Source organism: Podarcis erhardii (genome assembly GCF_964252035.2).
Source record: "Podarcis erhardii genome assembly, chromosome: 14".
Classification (NCBI taxonomy): domain Eukaryota; kingdom Metazoa; phylum Chordata; class Lepidosauria; order Squamata; family Lacertidae; genus Podarcis; species Podarcis erhardii.
In genome coordinates this window covers 53,988,311-54,011,883 of record NC_138503.1, presented here as the reverse complement: position 1 = coordinate 54,011,883, position 23,573 = coordinate 53,988,311, and the positions used below count along the sequence as shown (strand labels likewise).

At 43.4% G+C, this 23,573-nt stretch overlaps 1 protein-coding gene across 3 annotated transcripts in view; it reads left to right on the top strand.

Moving 5' to 3' along the window:
* SMURF1 (SMAD specific E3 ubiquitin protein ligase 1) overlaps positions 1-23,573 on the top strand; it is a 50,457-nt gene that overhangs the window by 22,359 nt on the left and 4,525 nt on the right. Inside the window, exons 2-17 of one of the 3 annotated variants that reach the window (XM_081839731.1) lie at positions 3,708-3,746; positions 4,630-4,738; positions 5,811-5,944; positions 6,070-6,135; positions 7,849-7,924; positions 8,552-8,796; positions 10,939-11,023; positions 11,300-11,446; positions 13,026-13,227; positions 13,601-13,704; positions 17,506-17,620; positions 19,521-19,699; positions 20,015-20,152; positions 20,981-21,101; positions 22,681-22,882; positions 23,314-23,389. In XM_081839731.1, the coding sequence (XP_081695857.1) occupies positions 3,708-3,746; positions 4,630-4,738; positions 5,811-5,944; positions 6,070-6,135; positions 7,849-7,924; positions 8,552-8,796; positions 10,939-11,023; positions 11,300-11,446; positions 13,026-13,227; positions 13,601-13,704; positions 17,506-17,620; positions 19,521-19,699; positions 20,015-20,152; positions 20,981-21,101; positions 22,681-22,882; positions 23,314-23,389 (2,038 nt within the window). Of the gene's footprint in view, positions 1-3,707; positions 3,747-4,629; positions 4,739-5,810; positions 5,945-6,069; positions 6,136-7,848; positions 7,925-8,551; positions 8,797-10,938; positions 11,024-11,299; positions 11,447-13,025; positions 13,228-13,600; positions 13,705-17,505; positions 17,621-19,520; positions 19,700-20,014; positions 20,153-20,980; positions 21,102-22,680; positions 22,883-23,304; positions 23,390-23,573 lie in introns of all 3 variants that reach the window. The other 2 variants (XM_081839730.1, XM_081839732.1) reach the window with 2 other exon arrangements.

Genomic DNA, 23,573 nt, shown 5'->3' with positions numbered 1-23,573 from the left:
TATCAATGGGGAATGGCATTAGGAGTGAATTGATGCTTCAGAATTTTATAATGGGATTTGTTATTGACATGTTTGTATTATTTTTGTTTAGAATTTTAAAATACCAGTGGAATTCATTAATGATAATAATAATAATAATAGTAGTAGTAGTAGCAGTAGTAGTAGTAGTAGTAGTTGTAGTATAATATATCATTTATACCCTGTCCATCTGGCTGGGCTTCCCCAGCCACTCTGGGTGGCTTCCAACAAAATATTAAAATACAATAGTCTGTCAAACATTAAAAGCTTCCCTAAACAAGGCTGCCTTCAGATGTCTCCTAAAAGTCCTAACTTCAGATGTCTCCTAAAAGTCTGGTAGTTGTTTTTCTCTTTGACATCTGGTGGGAGGGTGTTCCACAGGGCAGGTGCCACCACCGAGAAGGCCCTCTGCCTGGTTCCCTGTAACTTGGCTTCTCGCAGTGAGGGAACTGCCAGAAGGCCCTTGGCACTGGACCTTTGAAAAACATATGAAAATTGTAGAAATAAATATTACAATGTAATTTTGCTCAATGTAGTCCGGAATTCTGGAATCCATATTGCATGTAACAATATTCAAGGATACTTGTTTTAGAACTCTTGTGCACTGTTTTCTGAATTTGTTTCTTTTATGTATCTTGCATTGCCTCTTGGACACTTAACTCAGTGGTCTATGCTAGGATTACTTGTTTAGTACTAGTAGAATGGCTGTGCCTGTGTATTACACAGAAAGTACTCTACTCTACTCTACTCTTAAGTCTTCAGCTTGCTGACATAGAGGTTCCATTTCCAGCAGCAGCTGTTGAGGTTGTGGAAATCTAATTAAATCAGTCAAGCAGAAACAGTGGAAATATGAATATTAAGATATGTCAGCATACGGAGGGAAAATAATAGCATTATAAGAGGTTTCTTTCAGTGTATATATACAAGGAGCCTCTGAATGAATGCAGTCCTAAGGCAACTTTACATGTGATTAACATGTTCTGATCTAAAAGGAAAGGTGTTGTGCCATGCTAAAAACCAATTTACACTTTTGGGGAAAGCACATCATGTGACTCTTCTGGAACAGATCTGAAAGAATGTCCCCCGTGTTAAATTCCTTGTTTGTTGAAACTAGGTAAACCTTCCTGACATTCTAGCTTTGTATGGGCAGAATGTCTTCCACCTGGGGTCATAGATTTAAAGAGTTGGAGGTAAGCCTAACTCCCAGCAATGCAGGTATCTCAAATAGATCATACATGACAGACGACCATCCAACCTCTGCTTAAAAACCTCCAAGGAAGGAGAATCCACCACCTCTCGTGAGAGTCTGTTCCACTGTTGAACAGCTCTTACTTGTCAGAAAGTTCTTACTGAGGTTTATTCAGAATCTCATTACAGTGGTGCCCCGCAAGATGAATGCCTCGCAAGACGAAAAACCCGCTAGACGAAAGGGTTTTCCGTTTTTCGAGGCGCTTCGCAAGATGAATTTCCCTATGGGCTTGCTTCACAAGACGAAAACGTCTTGCGAGTCTTGCGAGTTTTTTCCCTTTCCCCCCCTTTTTCTAAGCCGCTAATAGCCGCTAATAGCCGCTAAGCCACTAATAGCCGCTAAGCCGCTAATAGCGCTAATCCGCTAATAGGGATGCTTCGCAAGACGAAAAAACCGCTAGACGAAGAGACTCGCGGAACGGATTATTTTTGTCTTGCGAGGCACCACTGTATTTGTAACTTGGACACATTGGTTTGGATCCCAGCCTCTGGAGCAGAGGAAAACAAACCTGCTCCATCCTCCATATGACAACCTTTAGATATTTGAAGATGGCTGTCTTATCTCCTCTCAGCCTCTCTACCAGGCCAAACATACCCAATTCCCTCAACAGTTCTTCATAAGGCTTGGTTTTCAGATCTTTGATTGTCTTGGCCGCCCTCCCATGCATATGTTCCCAACTTGTCAATATCCTTTTTAAATGGTGATGCCCAGAACTTGATACAGTACTCCAGGTGTGGTCTGACCAAAGCAGAATAGAGTGGTACTATGACTTCCCTTGATCACTAGACTTCTGTTGATGCAGCCTAGAATAGCAGTAGCTGGTTTTTGTTTTTTTTGCTGCTGCTGCATCAAATGATTCACTTTTCACATGCACTACTGACAAGACTAGTGTCCCTCATCTTAGATTTGTGGAGCTGGTTCTTCCTGCCTAAGCGTAGAACCTTACATCATCATCATCATCATCATCATCATCATCATTATTATTATTATTATTATTTTCTTAATACCCTGCCCTCCCCGGCTGAAACCAGGTTCAGGATGACTAACACCAAATACATAATACATTAAAAACACAAAATCAAACAATTAGTTTAAAATACAATTCAAATCACATTTAAAATCAAAATAAAATTAGGTGGGAACCCACAAATCATAACCGTAGGGATAAGGAATTAAAAGTTCACCAGGCCACTCTTGCTGGCCGCATATTGGCCAATAGAAAGAACCAAGGAGACCACTTACTAACAGAGTCCCATAGAAATAAGGGGGTCAGACTGGGCCCAGACCAAAGGCCTGGCAGAACAGCTCCGTCTTGCAGGCCCTGCGAAAAAATGTCAAATCCCACGTTGGCTTCCCCTCCCTGTGTAGTGGACGGTGCTGGACTAGGAGCTGGGAAACCCGGGTTCAAATCACCACTCGGCCATGAAGCCCCCTGGGTGACATTGGGTCAGTTGCGCTCTCTTGGCCTAACCTACTTCACAGAGTTGTGAGGATAAAATGGAGAGACGGAGAAGTGGGTACACCACCTTGCTTTCTTCGGAGAAAAGGTGTGATATAAATGTGATAGTAAAATAGTAGTGGTAATGCTACTGCTAATGAATTTGCAGTAATCACATTGTGTTCTTGGTGAAAGCAGCAGATGTTGAGCTTTCTGTATGCTGGACTTAGTGCAGCTTAAAGCCAAATCTTTGGTGTGTGCTTCTTTTACTTGTAAGAAATATCCCTCCCAAAGTGCACCTGTGCTCAGGAAGAAAATAGTCGGCACCAAATCTTAAGGAAGGTCCTTTCATCAGTTTCCTTTTAAGTGGCATTGTAATGTGTCTGTATACATTATTTATTGCCTTTGTTGACAAACACCTCACCATAATGAGAAATCATGAAGACGCCGATAAAGCTGTCTTTAAAAGATATCAACCCAATTTCCTAGAGTTGGATGGTGGGGCACAGATTCCTCATGTCCCAGAAGTGGCCAACTAAGAAAAATAACCCTAACACAAAAGACAAGCTATCATGGTATCTTCATAGTAATAAATTAGATAAGGTTTGGGGGAATGGGGACCCAAGCTATGCATTGTGAGAGTCCATGAAAAATAATCTTCATGTTTGATCCTGCTAGTTGCTAATCACATTGTATATGTTCCTCAGTTGTACACTACAGTGGTACCTCGGGTTAAGAACTTCATTCGTTCTGGAGGTCTGTTCTTAACCTGAGGTACCACTTTAGCTAATGGGGCCTCCCACTGCCGCCACACGATTTCTGTTCTCATCCTGAAGCAAAGTTCTTAACCCGAGGTACTATTTCTGGGTTGGCAGAGTCTGTAACCTGAAGCATCTATAACCTGAGGGGTACCATTGTATACACTTTCCCCCTGCTTAAGTGGTTTGTAGTAAGATATGGGTAGAATTTGATAAGTTTTCCTCTTCTTCTTTTTTTTTGTAGTGCTTTGTGCCAAGAACCTTGCAAAAAAAGATTTCTTCAGTAAGTAGTTCTTATACAATTTTCCATTTTTTTGTATGCACCTTAAGCTATTATATTGATGGTAGGCCCTTTTTTTACTCTTTGGGTGTCATTTAAGGATAGTTTCTCAGGAGCCAGAGCCATAACTGTCTGAAAGTTATTTTGTACAGACTATGTAGCAGTGTGCTATGTGCTGCTCCTTCTCCAGTGAGCTAGTTTCCTAAAATTGGATCTTGACCCCGACAACCATGGACAAATAATTTAATTTCCGTCCACTCTTCCCTTCTTATTCCTCTAACTCAGGAATGGCAGTGTAAGGCCTGGTAAATATCTGCTCTTGTGACATGGCAGTATCAAGTCACAGTGAATTAACATGAGAATTGGCTTGGTGTTTCAAATGCCCATGGTCAAACAGCCTCTTTCCTTGAAGGAGCTTGGTGTGACAGATGGAAACTCATACAATGAGGACTTGGGAATGTTGCCTTAGCTGTAACAATCCCTCACATTTCATGGAACAGAGATGGGAAGCTTAACAGCCCTCCATCTTCTATCAGTCCCAGCCAGAATAGTCAATGATCAGAAATGATGAGAGTTGTAGTCCACAGACTCTGTGCTCCTGTCTCGAAATTTCAGTTTACTAATGAAGTGCTATTCTATGAAGTGCTATTCTATGGAACTGTTTACACATCATGCTTTGGGGAGATTCTTTCCCCCTACTTCAAAGTGGACAAAATCTTTTGCGGGGGAAAGCTTGTGTTCCAAACACTGCTGCCAGTGCCAGCTGGTGAAACTGGTGCTATAGTTTCATTCCCCCACCGCCCAGTGAAAGCAGTCTAGCTGTTGGGCAGCATTGTTCCTCCTGAATGCGTCTTCATGGTGATTATTTTCTCTCGATTCTTTCCAGGGCATCCTGACCCATTTGCAAAGGTGGTGGTGGACGGTTCTGGTCAGTGCCACTCAACTGACACTGTGAAGAACACGCTAGATCCCAAGTGGAATCAACACTATGATCTGTGAGTTATCTGTTCTGTGAAGGGTAAATCACAGAATGGGTGTCCAGTCTGAAAAAAAGAGAGACTATGTTCATCTGTTTATTAATTTTGAAATTTTATATCTCACCTTTCTGCCTTATGGCTGGGCTTCAAGGTAATTTTCTTTGTCGTTAGCCATCTTGCCGTAAATAAGAGGTTTCTGAAATAGCAAGTAAGAAGGCAGTGGTGACTGAAACAGGTATGGTGCTCCAACTGCTGCTCTTACAAGGTTCTGCAGTGACTGCATGAGAAAGTATCCCCTCCCACATAAGATTTTGTTCCTGGTGCTGGAGCACTTCCTCTTGGGAACCAGCAGGATATAGTCTATATGACTCCTGGCTTTTCCAACAGCTGTTGCAGGGGAAGAGTGCATGTCTGCTCCCCAGGCATGAGTGCTATGGAGTCATGGCTCTGTTGATAACTTGCAAGTCTTCACTCTCCCAGGCATGCATTGAAATCTAAATACTCCAGCCAGGGCCCAAAGGACTGTTTTAAGTGTGCCTAAGGGCTTGCACATGCCTGGTGGATTTTTGTTTTGTTTTTGTTTTTACTCTTCTTGAAGGAAAAGAGCCATATGTCATTTTGGAATATATTATTGAAAGTCCCTTCTGTTTCAGAAACAGCTTGCCATAAGGATTTTTTACTTTTATTTTTAGAAACCCGATTGCTCTTGGGTGCACAGAGTGAGTGACTCTTTGGAGCCTATCTATATACTGATAGCTTCACTTGTCCTGTCTAGTAAGATTTAAACCCACAGTGTATTGATGGAGTCACTCTGCCTCCCTCCTTGAATTCTGTCTCTATGCCCTAATGAGATCGGCGCTCCCCAGTTTGTAATAAGGTTGTCTGTAATTAACAAGAGCTGCTGCATTATCACTTTAGCACGCTGTGTAAAATTATAGCCATCTAATGAATAATTACGTTTCTATATTTGATAAAGTTGCGACGTGACCAATGAATTATTAAAATGAGCTCGGTTTTCATGGACATAAATGCTATGCCATAGCAAAGAATAAACCTCAACCAAGTATCTTTCTCAAACTGATTATCCTAGATATGTTGGGAAATCGGATTCTATCACCATCAGTGTCTGGAACCACAAGAAAATACACAAAAAGCAGGGAGCTGGCTTCCTGGGGTGTGTTCGACTCCTTTCCAATGCCATCAGTAGGCTAAAAGATACTGGATGTAAGCATGTAATACTTACTCAGTGTTTGCTGTGATTGACAGTGACTTGTGTCTGAGTACTGAATGTCGATTGCCAGCTGAGTACACTCTTGGGTCAAGTTTTTTTTCCAATTGTTCATTTGCAGACCAGCGTTTGGATCTATGCAAACTAAACCCCACAGATACCGATGCAGTACGAGGCCAGATAGTGGGTAAGAGGAAAACATTCCTGTCTGCATAGATAACAAAAATAGTATCTCTTTCCTTCAGAGCCTTGGATATAGAGAGGTTCTCAAGTTCAAAAGTACTTTATGTGATGCTCTCTTCAGGATTGGCAGCTTCACCCAGTTCTAACTGTGTCTGCCTGGTGCTGATGGGGTTAGCCCCTTGGCATGTGCAAAACCTAAGAGTTGCTGGTTTCTAGGTTCTGAGCAAGCTTCAAGGTGTAGGTGTTACTCTAAGCTCAAGTGCTAGGGACTTTAAAAGTGTCTTCCCCACAGAACCTTCCCATCTTAAGATCTTTTTGTTGAAATGTCTCCTTTGTTGGAGACTCAATCCTAATCAAATATATGGAGAGTGCACTTGCTCATGAATTCACTCCCATAGGAGACTTGCATAGCCCATTCACTTGCAGTTTTTAGAAAACAAAACTTTTAAAGTCACCTTGGGGCTTTTTAACATATGAAATGTTGTAGTATTGTGAGAATGTTCAGCGGCAGCTATAAAGCAGTAGACTTTATAATTGATAGTCTACTGCAGGCTTCTTCAACCTCGGCCCTCCAGATATTTTTGAGACTACAATTCCCATCATCCCTGACCACTGGTCCTGCTAGCTAGGGATCATGGGAGTTGTAGGCCAAAAACATTTGGAGGGCCAAGGTTGAGGAAGCCTGCAGTAGACTATCAATTATTCCAGGGTGAGTAGCTTGTCAGGTCTCTCACTCCAGCTGCTCTGAGACAGGAAACTTCTTTCAGTGAGAAGCATGTAAATTTTTTTTTGGGGGGGGCAGTGATTGGCAACTGGCTTTGCCACTGGGTGGGATTTGTTTTGTCCAATGTTAGTACGGTGTTTAACTTGCAAGTGAAGTTGCTGCATTCTGACTTGGATTGCATGCTCAGCATTCTGTAGGCTGTTGCTCTGTCTTGCTGTCTGGAAAGCATGTTTGGAAAACCATGGGTGTGAGAAACTGTCTTTTTCTGAAAGAAGAAATGCATAACAGGCAAAAAAAAGATGCTCCATTTTAGAATGCCGCCTAGTGGCAAATGTTCTGCTTTCCAACAGTTTTGAGAGGCAAATATCTGTTTATGCAGAATCCTTCACATTTTTATCCAAAGTAGAGTATTTCTTACTAGAAAAATATCAAAGCCTAGGTTACGTGTTATTTTTAATTTGTAGAAGTAGAAATAATTATTTGCACATTTAGCACATTTTGAATAGCAGAATTAGATCACAATCCTATGTATGTATACTCAGGAGTAAACCACAATGAATCCAGTGAGACTTAGTCTCATTTAAGGATTGTAGCCTTAAACGGCTGTTTTCTTGAGTGTCATATTATGATTTATGAATGACATTGTATCATCACAATATAAAAGTATAAGGCAATAGCCAACTAAGTCATACCCTGGGTGGACTCACTGAAGTCAACTGACGTAATTTAAGTCTACTGATTTCAGTGGGTCTGCTCTGAGTCTGTGTATTATCCATAATAACTCTAAAAACACCAATCAAAATATTTGGGGTGTTTACTGTTGTAAGGAGAGGTGAAATCTTGAATATGCACATGGGTTATTAAAAGGTGTAGGAATGCTTGCCAGATTGAATGAAGCCTCTCCATTGTGTTCCTTGCATTTTAACGGGGGTTGAATAGGTTTTTGCATCTATGGATTTTAATCATGGCTTTCATTTCTTTTTCTCATTCCAGTCAGCTTACAGACACGGGAGAGGATAGGCACAGGAGGGTCTGTTGTAGATTGCAGGGGGCTGCTGGAGAATGAAGGGTAGGTATTTCATTTCCTAGTGGAATCCCCTGGATCTCCTGATTCATAGTCATCTTACTCAGTTAAATGAATGAATAAGATCTGTATTTTTGTTCTGGAGCATGTTAAGTAAACTTTTTTTAAAAAATGGAAGGAGTCAAAATCTCATTGATTTTGTTAGCTAGGAGTTCATTCTTAAGGTCTGCAAGTGAAACACAAAATGGGGACTAGCAATCATGCCAACCTAATCAACCTTGGTCAACTGTAAAAAGCAGGGAAGGTTCACTCTGGAAGGGCTGCATCTTTGCCTTCATCCTGGTATAACTCATCCTGCTCTGCTCACAAGTGACTGTCTCCCCTTGTCACAATATTGAATCCAGAACAGAGGTTTCATGGCTGACTCCTGACAGAAGAGTATTGTGGCACAGAAAGCTGGAAGACAAATGTAGGAACTTTCTCCAGCCCCTTGTTAGAGGAGATCTGCTTAGTGCCTTCAAGACACTCTTACCTTGACATAAGCCTTCTGAGACTGTCTTTTTCAGTGATGATCTATGCTTGAAGTCCAGTTATTTCCCTGAATGAAATTCCCCTAACATTCTCTTAGGCTTGTGTGAAATTTTCTAACTTTATGAGCCTCCCTTATTTCAGAACGGTTTATGAAGACTCAGGACCTGGAAGGCCACTGAGCTGTTACATGGAGGAGCCAGCGCCATACACAGACAGCACTGGAGCTGCTGGAGGAGGGAATTGTAGATTTGTGGAATCCCCCAGTCAGGACCAGACACTCCAGGTGCAGCGTTTACGGACTCCTGATGTGAGAGGCCATGTACAAACCCCCCAAAATAGGCCACATGGTCATCAGTCCCCATCGCCTGACCTGCCTGAAGGCTATGGTAAGAGGAGCAATCTCTGATACGTGTCCTAAGGAATTCTATTTGCATGCATTTGCATGCTCTTCAGGCCAGAGGAGACATTTTCATCCAGTGCAGGAAAGCATCAGCCTGGATAGCTCAGTTGGTTGCATCAGCCTGGATAGCTCAGTTGGTTAGACCATGGTGCTGATAACACCAAGGTTGCAGGTTCGATCCCTGTATGGACCAGCTGAATATTCCTGCATTGCAGGGGGTTGGACTAGATGATCCTCAGGGTCCCTTCCAACTCTACAGTTCTATGGTTCTATGGTTCTAAAGTTAAGATTGGGTTTTCAGAAAACTCATCTGGTCTGCAGAGAGGGTAGCTCTGAAATGTTGTTGACTGCATTTAAATCTTTGGTATGCAGTGGAGAGTTCAAGTGGTTGTGGGGTTGGGGTGTTCAGTATCTGTAGAGCTCCGTCTCCCAGTCCTTCCCCCCCCCCCATCTAATTTCCCTTCTTGCCCTTAGTCTGCATAACTTATTTGCAGCAAGGAGTTTCTGCGCAACACTTTGGATCTCATCTGCTGCCATTATATTCCAAATTAAGTCATTTGAGAGAACATAGATTTCTTGCACGATTCTACCTTGATTGTGCAATGTAACTGACCCCCACCCTCAAACACAAGTACATATACACACAGTAAAGGAAGTTATGAGAGAAAGTAGGGTCTGGTGAACTCTTAACCATCACTCTTTATTTTTGTACCTCTTTCATTCCATGTGAAACTGGGACACTTGTCCAAGTGACACAGTTTAGCCTAAATACATTACAATATTATGTCTAGGTTACTAAAGTGCATACAGCTTTTAATTGACCAGCTTGGGCAGCTGTATTATTAGCAATATATCTTGCCTGCTTCAATCGTCTGTGGGCAATCTGCCATGTGGCTGCCCAAGTAGCAAAGGCCGAAACAGTTTTACACTGGACAAGTGCAGAAGGTCCCAAGGGCACAGCAACCTGAACTCCTGCCTGTCTCCTGTGCAGTGCTGCTTTCTGCTCCCCAGCTTAGCCAGCCAGACCAAGGGGTGCAGGAAGTATGTATTGCTGAAGTGGCACAGCCTCATGCCTCCCCAAGCCTGCCCAAGGTTTAAAACCACCCTGTCAACTATATTCAGTTTTTTTCTTGGAATTCCCCCGGTCTGTCTTGCTAGTTGTAAGTTTCCCTTTTAAGCACATTTTCTGATTTCTTCATGAAGGTGTGGTTTGTTTTCCTTGGTTTTTCTTTTTGAGGACTTTTTGAGGTGGCGGGGTGAGTGAGTGGGTTTCATTATATACTGGTCTGTAGTCAACAGGTATTATGACAGCACTGCTGGTGTTATATTCTGTCATTTACTGCCTGCTGGCAAGTATATATATATTTGGATCAAGGGGCTGGGATAACTAGTGGGAAGCAGAAAGGGAGTGTGGATGCTTTGCATGTTCCAAGACAAATGAATTCATTTTAGTAGATGGGCAGTTTTTCCCCAGCCTGGTGCCCCCCAGTTGTTGCTCCATTGGCCATACTGGCTGGGGTTGCTGGGAGTTGTAGTCCAGCAACATTTGGAGGGCACCAGGTTGTACAAAACGGATGTAGCAGTTGCTCCCCAGAGTGTCAGATGCTTACACAGGGCATACACACATTCACTGGTAACTATTAGCTGCCTTCCAAAGGTTCATGTCTCTTCACCCCCTTCCCGTCGCCCAGTAGATCTGTGTGAAAAAGCAAATGGCCTTGTAGAATGGAGATGGTTCCTTGAGAGCCTTCTACAAAGCGAACTGTTCATAGGGAGCCACAACATCCCATGTTCATAGTAATTGTTCATCTTAAAGCCTATGGAAATAATCACGAACAAAGAAGTGTCTTTCTGGATCGATATGGGATGGTATAGGTGAGGTGAACTGGAATTGGGTGGGTGACAAAAATGGGAAGCTCTTTTTGTGAACATGTAAGCTGTATCAAGTATCTGATGCAGTTCTTGGTATTGCTGTTTCTTTTTACTCATAACTAGGGCAAATAGTACATTTTAAGTAATGCTATATACAGCTGCTTTTAAGCATTAGCCGAGCTTTCGCAGATACTTTGTTGATGCGCAGTTTTTCCCTTGGACTGCTCACTGTAGCAACTTTTCCTTATCTTTGTAGAACAAAGGACAACAGTACAGGGACAAGTTTACTTTTTACATACACAAACTGGTGTTAGCACATGGCACGACCCCAGGATACCAAGGTATGTATGGCAGCCTTGAGTTCATCTGGGTTTGGGCAGGTAGCTGTACCTGTGTTTGGGGGGAAAATACACTTCAGGTAGTTCCTTATAAAGCCTCATACTTAGGGGGGAAATGTTCTTTCTATAAATGTTAGTTAGGGGTTGTTAACCAAAAATTGCTGCCCTTTATCGTTCCCCCCCCCCCCAGCACCTCAGAGTTCCTCATGTTTTTTCTAAGATAAATGTTAGTGTTAAGCTTAAATACGTATGTTTTAATTGTTCTTTTGCTTTTCATAGAGACCTTAACAGTGTGAATTGTGATGAACTTGGACCTCTACCACCAGGTTGGGAAGTTAGAAGTACAGTGTCGGGAAGAATATATTTTGTAGATCATAATAACAGAACCACACAGTTCACAGACCCAAGACTGCATCACATCATGAAGTAAGAAACCAATGTGTTGCCATGTGCTTCTGTGGCTCAGAATCATAGAAGCTGACCCAGCAGCAAAAGCGGAGCAAGCGTAGTGGGGCTGCATGGGCAAAGAAAATGTCAGTACTAAAAGAATTTGTTTTTCCCCAGAGAGGGATGTTGCAAGCTGATTCCTTCCAGCAAGGCCAAATGCTTGATGAATGTAGAGTAGAATCCAAAGAACAACGCAACATGCAAATGAGTTTCACTGTGCCCCTCCCCCACTGCACTACATTCCAATTTACTTTTGAAACTGAGAGGGCTTTGATATGTGCTGATATGTAATAATATAGCCACCTGCTGCCTGCTCTTGACTGGCAGTGGCTGTTTGGGTCTCTTTCCCATCCTGTTTAATTTGAAGGTTCCAGGCTTTGCTAGCGAACCCCGCCCAGGCCTTTATTTCATAAAATTTATATACTGCTCAATTGTAAAAAAACAACAACCCTTCAAACCTTATATATCCCTTTGCCAGCGAGGTGCCCCCGCTTCTATTAAACAGTTCTCCGGGGCCGCCTTCCACCCATGCTTATTGCTTGCTCGCTCACCTGCCTGCCAGACGTGCCTCAAACTGGATCGGTGTGGCTGCCTGTTGGTGGTCACATGAACTGCTACATGACAGCAGCCTTACACACACACAAACAAACACACCCTTACCTGTATCTTCCTATATACATAAAAATGTGCTCTGCAACTGAACTCGTATCGGTGGGTGGGGGGCTCATTTGATCTACATTATGAACACCTATGATGAAGGGAAAGTTTGTTTAATGCAAACGCTTGCTTCCATGGTCTCAAACATATATTGGTCTGATGAAAACCATTGCTTCATTTTCATTTTAGTTTTTGATTTCTGAATAGCTGATCTGAAGTTTAATTTAACTGCCTGCTTCTGTGTTCCACAGTGGACATAGGAGTATTTGTGCTTTTGAAATAAGTACAAAACTGCATGTCACATAATGAAGTAAGATTTGTTGAGTTTGTTGGCTCCAGTTGTTCATCATGTTACATGAGGGTTTTTGTAGTGTAACTATAGCTCTAAAAATGGGCCTGGAGAAGCAGAGTTCCACTACTACAAGTAAAGAAGTACGAATGCTAGTATTATGGAAGTATAAAAATATTTGATGCATGTTGCTATTGTCTTGAAAGCCAATATATGGTAGCATAAATGAGTTAAAGCTACCACAGGAGACACTGTTTTATTTGCTGCAACAGACTATACCTTTGTGTAATCAATTTCCTTATCTAGTTCTTTATAAGCTATGAAAAGTTTTTCTAATCTTGTTTCCTGATACTGATTTCTTTTATTTCATAAAATTTATACATCGCTTATTGTAAAAAAACAACAACAACAACCTTCAAAATGGTTTACAAAAAGAATAAAACAGTCAGTAAAAAAAGTTAATAAACAAAAATTCAAAGAATTAAAGCCAGCAGTAACTAAAAACAGATCAAAACACGCACCAGCGCTCTAGATACTGATGTCAAGAGACTATGTGGCAGTCCTTCCTTCTTCATTCCCTTTTGAGAGTAATCTTCTCATCTTTCCCTTCAGTCACCAATGCCAACTAAAAGAACCCAACCAGCCTTTGCCAGTGCCGAGTGAGGGATCACTGGAAGACAGTGAGGAGTTGCCTGCCCAGAGATACGAGCGAGACTTGGTGCAGAAGCTAAAGATCCTCAGGCACGAGCTCTCCCTCCAGCAACCCCAGGCTGGCCACTGCCGCATCGAAGTATCGAGGGAAGAAATATTTGAGGTATCTTGATCTGTGTCTAAGGTAGTGGGAGTGTTTAGCCTTTCCAGTGCATCTAGGTAATGGCTATGGATTTCTGCAGATGCAGCTTATCATAAATGCTGCCCCTGTGAGGCCTAAAGATATAATGAAAGCCATTAGAATGAATCACAAAATGAACCTAATGTCAAATGATGTTAAATTTGAGATAAAAAATCACTGTTCAGCAGCTATAAGGAAGGTTTGCCATTCTAAACACAGCTAAAATTTCCTGAGGGCTATGACTTAAGCAGTGGTGCAAGAAGGGCACCTCTAGATATTCCCTAGATATGTGAAGAGTAGCTACTGTTGAAAAAGTGTTCATTTCCTGAGAGTATACTTCTGTTTCTTACTACAGGAATCATACCGGCAGATAATGAAGATGAGGCCAAAAGATCTAAAGAAGAGACTGATGGTGAAATTTCGAGGAGAAGAAGGCTTGGATTATGGTGGAGTGGCAAGGTGAAAGACAAGTTCTTAAAATGACATGTACTGGGCAAAGGAAGCCCTTTGCAGAGACCTCCAAATATTGCAGATAAAAATTCAAAGGAACATTTTATCAAACCCACGAATGATGGCAACCTTAGCATGTAATGCTACAATTTACCAAGGTTTGGCATTACAAGGGCAAGCCTTTACAGGCCTTGGGCTTGATCCAGCAGCATGGTCCTATTTGCCCCCTTTCCCCAAGTTGGGTAGGGGGCTGTGCCTCTGCACCTTGTCCCCTCAACAGGCTGAAACAGCAAGTGACCCCTTCTGCCCCTGCCCTGCTTAAAATAATGGTGGCCTCGTTCCACCCAGGAGAGATGGCCTCTTAGTAGCTAATGTGCAATGTCTGGCAGAAGAGGAAGCCTACTGAGACAGAAAGGTGGGGTGTTAATAAATGTAAGCATTGTTTTAAAAAATATTGAAATAGTAACAAATCAAGTTTTTGAATTTCCAGGGATTCAGAAAGATTAAAAGCTATGGAGATGTGAACATTGACAGCTTCTGCCTTTAAGACAGGTTCTGTGGTGTTTGAAAGCTTGTACGTTCTTGCTCTCCTCCATATGTCATATTTTAATGCCATTGCTCTTCAGATCAACACAGAATTAAAGGTTTTAAAGTTTAGTACTTCTCGATTTTGCCCTCGCATTTGGAAGTTGTGCTTTTTAATTGTATGTTTTTTTTTTTTATGAAATACCCAATGGCTCTAGAATCTAGTGCTTTATGAAACTGTCTTCTGAATAACTAGACACACAACAATCATTTCCTTCCTTCTAAATTAAAAATAATTTTCGGAAAGATGCCAGAAATCAAGAGTCCTATGTGTTCCTATAAAAGTATATGCCACAATGTTAGCCTTTAAGGGAGACTTTCTCAATCTCTGGCCCCAGATGTTGAATTACAACTCCTATCATCCATAGCCAGCAGGGGCAGCAGTTAGGGATGAGGGGAGTGGTAGCCCAACAACACCTGGGAACCCCAAGTTGAGAAAGGACAACATAATATATCTACTTCTCTAAATTGCTATAATAGTTTTTGAAGATGTTTTGCATTCTCTTTATCTAACTTGGATATAACCCTCTGGCACCTGAGGGTTGCAGTCAATGTTAGTTTTACTTAGAGTAGACCCAGTGAAATGGACATAATTAATGTAGGTCCATTAATTTCAATGGGGCTACTGTGAGTAGAGCTTGGACACAATCTTTTGCATTGTGCTGCTCCTGGTGATAGGTCTGTGTCTAATCCAGGGATCTGATTGTAATGCTGATTCCTCTCTTGCAACTGAGTTGGGAAGCTCTTCGAAGGGCTGAGTGTGCCAGTGACTAAAATTGCCCTGAGTAAGACTTTTCTTTTGTCTAACTCCAGTGATACATTCTCTGATCTTAAATTCTCTAGACAAAATTCTTGTTGTCTGGAGCGCTTCCCGTTTGACCTCTCCCTTGTCATCACTGGCGTGTTGCAAGAGTTTATCTTGTCTGTGCTTTATATCTGTCTAGACAGCTGCTGAATGCTCTAGCACAGCCTATTCAAATGCCTCCATTTAGCTTCAGGGGGACCCATGTTGTGCAATAAACCCACATACAGTGTTACCCCAGGTAGAAACTCTCAACATATCACAGAAATCAGGCAGTCACCAAAGTATTTCCAGAAACTAAGTTCCTGTAAAATTCCCTTTGTTTAGCAGCTTCCTCTTCACCAGTCACATGATCAAAACTATCCGGAGTGTCCTTTTGTATCCTTTTAGTTGTGTTTACAAGAACAAATAAGCACCCCTGTATAAAAGTCATATTGAAGAAAATTGTAGATGTGCCTTATTGGGAATAAGATTTTATTTTGTGTGTGGAGAGAGACAGAGATACAATGATTTGGTAATGTTTACATTGTAAAGTTTTGATAACTTGCATTTCTGAAAATTACATGTTAAATAGAACTTACCGTATTTTTCGCCCTGTAGGACTCACTTTTTCCCCTCCAAAAATGAAGGGGAAATGCATGTGCGTCCTATGGGGCGAATGCAGGCTTTCGCTGAAGCCTGGAGAGCGAGAGGGGTCGGTGCGCACCGACCCCTCTCGCTCTCCAGGCTTCAGGAGAGCCGCAGCGCCAGTCCCACAAGGTCGGGGGACAGCGGGGAGGCGGAACGCCGCCATCCCGCTGTCTCCCGATGTGGTTTGGAGGCTGACGGCGGGGAGACGCATGCTTCTCCTGGCCGCCAGCCCCGCAAGCTCCGGGGACAGTGGGGAGGCGCAGCGCGTCTTCCCGCTGTCCCCGGACCTGGTCTGCAGGCGGGCGGCGGGGAGAAGAGCTCTTCTCACCGCCGCCAGCCCCGCAAGCTCCGGGAACAGCTGGGAGGCGCAGCGCGTCTTCCCGCTGTCCCCGGACCTGGTCTGCAGGCGGGTGGCGGGGAGAAGAGCTCTTCTCACCGCCGCCAGCCCCGCAAGCTCCGGGAACAGCTGGGAGGCGCAGCGCGTCTTTCCGCTGTCCCCGGACCTGGTCTGCAGGCGGGTGGCGGGGAGAAGAGCTCTTCTCACCGCCGCCAGCCCCGCAAGCTCCGGGAACAGCTGGGAGGCGCAGCGCGTCCTCCCGCTGTCCCCGGACCTGATCTGCAGGTGGGCGTTGGGGAGAAGAGCGCTTCTCCCTGCTGCCGGCTCCACAAGCGCCTGGGGGGGGGGGAAATAATTTTTTTTCCCCTTTATTTCCCCCCCAAAAAACTTGGTGCGTCCTATGGGCCGGTGCGTCCTATGGGGCGAAAAATACGGTACATTTGGATTATCTTGGAGGTGTTGTTTGCGAGTTGCTTTGTAGCAGTTGCTGGCTACAGACAATTAAAAAATCTAGAGACAGACACACAAAAGTACAAAAAGATACGCACTACCATTACATTGCTGTCTTCAGCTCTAATCAAGATTATTTTGCTTAATCATATTAGGCAACCATCCTTCTATTGATTTTTAGGAGCTTGCTCTCATCTTGCTGCCAAAACAATATTTTAGAAACATGTTAATTTACAGAATAGAAAACAAACTCTTACCTGATTTCCTATATAAACTTATGTGAGGTTTTAGAGTTGGAAGGGATCTCGAGGGTCATGTAGTTCAACCCCCTGCAATGCAGGAATCTCAACTAAAGCATCCTTGACAGTCTTACGTCCAAACCGGCACTTGTGGTTTCATTCCCAAACAAATCACTATCATTATCTGGAGCCAAGGTTTGTTCTTGGCTTTCCGGTCATGACTCATTTGGAAAGAAACCATGAGTGCTACTTTGAGCATAACACTGAGCTAGCTGGTCCATGGTTGTTTCCCCACAGACTAGCAGAAGTACACAGCAAGGTCTCTCAAGCTGTCTGCACCAGCATGCAGCTCACGGTCATTATGGTTTAAGCAAACGACGCAGCTTGACAGAGCCAATGAAGCCAGCTTTAAAAGAATGCCTGGTTGTGTCTAATGGTGCATTAATAAAAGAATACTTGGTTATGGAAAGTGACCCAATTTTCTGTCCGCTGTAGTCGCATTGAGTGTTAACCAAAGAGTTCTGTGAAACAAATGTGTGCTTGTACTCTTCTCTTTCCCAGTAGAAGTTGATCAAAGGAACAGGCTTGTCCTAATTTGCCTCCTTACATTGCACCCAGTCTAGATTCTCTCCCCCTCCCCCCGACCCTCTTTTTTGTAGAAGTCACAATCTGTATCAAATGAGTAATGGATCCACACGTTACTGGGTGGGGTAAGCTTTAACTCCACCGTCCAGCCTCTTCCCTAACATATGTCTCTTGTCTGGCAGGGAGTGGTTGTACCTTCTGTGCCATGAAATGCTGAACCCTTATTATGGACTCTTCCAGTACTCCACGGATAACATTTATATGCTGCAAATAAATCCAGACTCCTCTATCAATCCTGTAAGTATTCTAGAAGCAAAGCAGGTGTGTGTATGCGGCTTAAATACAGGCTAATTCTCTGAAACCCTGGTAGTGGTATAGAGTCCAAACAGCAGCCAATCTTGTTCCATGGGAGCAGTGTGGCTTTAGATTCAAACAGCCACTCCCATGCCATGTGGCAAATCACTTTTGTAATGCGGGAGTTTCAGAAGTATTTCGATGTGGCGTCGACTCTCCCATTCAGGAAGGGAGATGAAAATGTTCACCGCTGCGGCATGCAGACTCTTGGGTATATTCAAGTAGCTCTTGGGATCCCAACCATAAGCCCTTTGCAGATGTTCACTATATATTCACAGAGGGATCCAGCCTCTCACTATCCCTCACACCCTCACCTGCTGTTTGCACTTTCGATTTCATGTTTAGAGCACATGGGTCCAACCTTTGCATGCTGCATGCTTGGTTTTGTGGTATACAAAATGCACTTTGCTCAGTGTTTAAATAGGAGCCTTTATGCATCAAGTTGAATGTGCAAACAGTAGGGTGGGCTGGCTTGATTCTAATTCCCCAGTGCACATGCAGTTTGGACCACCCTTGCACAGACCTGAGATTTCCCTTTCTTGTGGTATTATGTGAGTCTACCTATCTCTGTTACTTTTTCAGTTAACACCAAATAGACAAGTGAAGGTAAGTGTGCCTATCATAACCGAGGAGAAGCACCGGTGGCTTGTAATGGACTAATTTTGTAGAACCTCAACTTACCCATTAAAGGAATAATTAAAACTTTGTTTGTTAATTACCTTGTCAGTTCCACACTAAACCCTCATTGCATAGTTTTGCCCCTTAGAAGATCCACTGCATGTTAACAACTTCAAACACACATACCCACATGCGCCTTGCAGAACTGATTACATCTCCATTCTGTCCAAAACCCATATTATTTTTCAGCCTCACAAAGTTCAGGGTGGTATTTCGTGCAGATTGGTTGCCCAGGTAAACAGTTGGTTGCCTGGAAAGAATCTGGCAAATTACAACAGTTTTACCCATATTTAATTTCAAACTAAAGGAGGGTAGTTGTAGCTTGAGTATTATTATTATTATTATTATTATTATTATTATTATTATTCCCTTGTACACCTTAAGGTCCCAGGGTAGGTTGCAACAATTTAAAATACAACATTATGCATTATGAATGCATCATGTGTTAATGGGACTGATAGAAATGACCTCATATATACTCATGACAAACAGCCTCTCTTCCTCTAGCCCAAGCAGCAGACTTGTATTGAAAACCTTGGGGTTAGCAAGATTAGCATATGTACAAAAACTTTAAGAAAACCTTTGGAGGGGGATGAGAAGGCCCATACAGAGAAGTGAGTCATCTCAGTGGCTGCAGAAGGCTCCATATCTGTTGCAGGGAGAATGGAAAGCTTGGGAAGGAGAGTGACATGGAGTATCTTAGAAAAGGGCCTAGTTGGTTTTGTTGAACCTTGAATGGCACAAGCATATGCTATGCTGCAACATTTTGTTTCAGGTCTCTGTTGTTTTGCATGGAGAGAGATTGTACAATAGCCTCTCAAGCAAACCTATTGGGCCCTAAGTGCCTGCTTTTAACTGCATTGGCTCAAGTAGATTGGCTTTTAACATGAATCGCCATGTTTGTGGCTAATGATCTGATGGTCACAAGCCTGTAGTGCAGTATGGTAGGACTGTGGTCTCGAGACTGAATGCATTTAGTCAGCTGTGTTAAGTATATGTAACATTGAATTCTGTGCAAATTGATTAATTTCTCATCCAGAGGGCTTGAGATCATTAAGCGAAACTTTCATTGAACTAGGAAATGGCTGAAGGCCTAAGTCTAGCCACAGGATGTCAGCATTGGGCTTCTCTTCCAGATAATGAGTCTCTTCGATGTTTCTTGTAGGATCATCTGTCTTACTTCCACTTTGTTGGTCGGATAATGGGTCTGGCTGTGTTCCATGGACACTACATCAACGGAGGTTTCACCGTTCCTTTCTACAAACAGCTGCTGGGCAAACCCATCCAGTTATCTGATCTGGAATCAGTCGACCCAGAACTACACAAGAGTTTAGTTTGGATTCTGTAAGTATTGCATACGCAGTTGAAAGCTTTTTAAAAAGACTAGGGTGAGCGGAAGCAGCTCCACATAGTAGGACTTTGCAGCCCCTCAAAGTCCCTGTTCGTCTGCATAGTCCTCTACCATCGCTTGGGTGTGTAGATCCATCAGAATCTCTAGTGCTGTCCAGCAAAACAAAGGTAGAGTTTGATTGTAAAAGACGCTAGATCAACTCCTAATAAATAGTTGGTATTCTTCCTGCCAGAATGTTTACTTAAGAAGAATGTTTTGTGCGCCCTGGAGAGTACAGAAATGACTTGCAGTCTTTGCCTTGTTGACAGAGAGAATGACATCACTCCGGTTCTGGACCATACTTTCTGCGTGGAGCACAACGCTTTTGGCAGGATTCTGCAACATGAGCTCAAACCAAATGGAAGAAATGTTTCTGTTACAGAGGAGAACAAGAAAGAATATGTGAGGTACCACCAGAGGAGGTTAAATGTTGTCCTCTCATAATGCAGAGGTGGTGGTGGTCAGTCTCAGTTTCTCTGTCTCTCTCCCCACTCCTTGACTTGCACCGGTTTGTGTGTTCAGAACATTTCAGTTCTGTAGTGCAACTGTGGGTCAAAGTTATCCAGTGATCTCTGTAATATGTGTGCTTGTGCGCTTCTAGTTGCTGGAGACACCTTAATTTTTGCCACCTAGTGTCTTCTATTTGGCTTCGGAATCTCATTCTTACGATAGCCTTGACTAATGCCACACAGTTGCTGCTGAAGCTGTAGGCCAGAGGTGGTCTTAATGGGTCTTGCAGTGTATTTTGCAGAATACATTTCTCATCTTGTACCACTCGGTGTTCTTCTTTGTGGCCGTGACTTTCATCTGCTCTGCCTCTTTCTCCCTATAGTTGTATGCAGCTTGTTGCTATGATCAGCACAGAATTTGTAACTGGTCACGGACGTCCAAATTGGATGATGACTTTACTCAGATCTGCCTCCTTTAGGTGGTGGGAATTGGCAGCATAATTGGGGCCTGCAGTGCCATGCATCTTCCCCATTTACATGTTTTAAGAAAGCTGCACTGACACATGGACCCCAGTGGTGCTGGAGATTGGGCAGGCATGCTGTCCACCATGTACAGGGATGAGATCCCTGCAAAAAATATTGTTTGCTCCTCCCAAAGTATTCCTCGTTTGGGAGTTCCTAGGGGGGGGAAAGCAAAATCTTGAGTGTACCTATTTTGCTGCAGTTATATTTCACTTGAAGGCTTCTGCATTCAGTTCTCACTTTTGATTCGCTCCCTGTCCCCAGGTTGTACGTTAACTGGCGGTTCATGAGAGGAATTGAGGCCCAGTTCCTGGCTCTTCAGAAAGGCTTTAATGAACTTATTCCTCAACACCTACTGAAGCCTTTTGACCAGAAGGAGCTTGAGGTATGCATCCTTTTCTCCATTCAAATAACGGTGTGGTTCCTGTGTTCTGTTAAGTGCCCTGGGGGAGGGGGGAGGAATCCTCCTTTTCATATTGAATGGGACAGTTTTGCCTGAAGCTGCTAGGCATGCTAAGCCTGCTCTTTGCTCCTCACTACTGCTTAAAGAACACTGATGTTCTACGTACACCCATAAGAAAAGATAGTTGAGTGGCTGCTTTTGCACATCAACAAAATGCAGGAAAGGGATATGCAAACTCCAACCTCCAAAGCTAGACAAAAATACTGAGCTGGGTGAGGACAAAACTATCTCCCCAGGATAATAAAATGCCCCCAAAACCAGACGTTTGGGCACCATTAGGAAAGTGGAACCTTTTTGTATTGGCTGACATACCTTCATGATCTCCAGGTGTGCATAGCAATTTGATGGCTTTGCGTGGTCGACTCACCTCATTGTCAATACAGATTAACCAAACAGCTATTTTTTGTGATCAAATCTTTGTTAAAAAATTCTCGATCACTTAGGAAGATCCACTGGGTCAAAACGCTTCTGATCTCAAGGCAGTATCTATTTTTCATTTCTCACAGCAGTTTGATGTTCAGTTATTATCGTAGATTGGTGGTATTACTTGTATTTTAGTAATAGTTGGATGGTGCCTTGTAAAGCCTCCTTCCAGCAACTCCTGCAGCCAAGCTGGTGCCAGGATCCCCAGACACACTGCCCAAGCTTGTGCCCTGGGAAAGTTGCTTAGGTGCTGCTAATACAGTGGTTTGACTTCAACCCCCAAAGCGCCCCTATTCTCTCTCGAGACAAATGGATGTCAACAACAATACAACAACAAGTAATCAGCACATAAAAGGTTTGGCCAGTCCTATATCCAGGAGGAAATGAAATTCAAAAACCTAGGAAAAACACTTAACTGTGGAATTAAATGGTGTGCATAGTGGATACAGAGAGTTCTGTTTGTGTGTAAAAGGTAAGGGTACCCCTGACCGTTAGGTCCAGTCGCAAACAACTCTGGGGTTGCGGCGCTCATCTCGCTCTACAGGCCGAAGAGCCGCCGTTTGTCTGCAGACAGTTTTTTCGGGTCATGTGGCCAGCATGACTCAGCTGCTTCTGGCAAACCAGAGCAGCGCACGGAAATGGCATTTACCCTCTCTCTGGAGCTGTTCCTATTTATCTACTTGCACTTTGACGTGCTTTCAAACTGCTAGGTTGGCAGAAGCAGGGACCGAGCAACGGGAGCTCACCCCGTCTTGGGGATTCGAACCGCCAACCTTCTGATTGGCAAGTCCTAGGCTCTATGGTTTAACCAACAGCACCACCCGCATCCAAGCTGTAAATACTTGTGCACTCTGCAGCAGAAGGTGTGAATGTGTGGCTCCTGATTTGTACGGCGTCTTTCCACACACAGAGAGAACAGTCTATCACAAAATCAACAGTCGCATGACAGTTTCACAATAACAGAAATAATAAAAGAGCAACACAGTAGCCAGTAAAACAGCACACAACTCACCCACCCACCCATATTTCAAATCTATAAACGTTCTGCCCCTTACATTGTGTATTTCTGATCCATCAGCTCATCATAGGTGGCTTGGATAAGATCGACTTGAATGACTGGAAGTCCAACACACGCCTGAAGCACTGCATGGGAGACAGCAATATTGTCAAGTGGTTCTGGCAAGCGGTGGAAGCCTTTGATGAGGAGAGAAGGGCCAGGCTGCTGCAGTTTGTGACGGGCTCCACGCGGGTTCCACTCCAGGGTTTCAAGGCTTTGCAAGGTGACTGATAGGGGTGCTGAGTTAGCACGCTTGTGCAGAGGGCTACCCAGTTAACCTGCCACCAGTTCCTCCTTGATGATTCTGCCCTTTGTTAGCTATACCTTGAATTGTTCCATCTGTACCAGATGGAATTGCCTTATATTGGAGCCAGTCCATTGGTACCTCTAGTCCAATACCGTCTGCTCATAACAGGTAGCAACCTTCCAGGGTCTTGGGCAAAGGGTGTGTGTGCTCACTCCCATTTTGTTTCTCTCTAGACCCGTTGGCCTGTGTGTATGTGTGCACATGCACACCTCTGTGCTTAGGATCTGTGACTTCCCAATCTCTGCCTCGCTGCTGTCAGAGTTTATACGTGTCAGAAATGACTAGTGTGCTCATAGTTGTGTTTTTGAAGGGCCTTAACTAGAATGTCTGTTTGCAAGGTTCTACAGGCGCCGCAGGACCCAGGCTCTTCACTATCCACCTGATAGATGCAAATACAGACAACCTTCCGAAAGCTCATACTTGGTAAGGCTGCTTTTCTGCCCACCCAGCTGTGGTGAAGTGTGCCTGTGCGAATGTGCCCTCAAGTCTGCCCAGATGAAACAGCAAAGCTTTACCAAAAGTAAATTGTGTTGTAGTGTTGTAGTGATGTTTGGTGTACATCTAGAAACTTAAGGGAAAACCTTCCCTTATTATTAGGTGGTTGGAA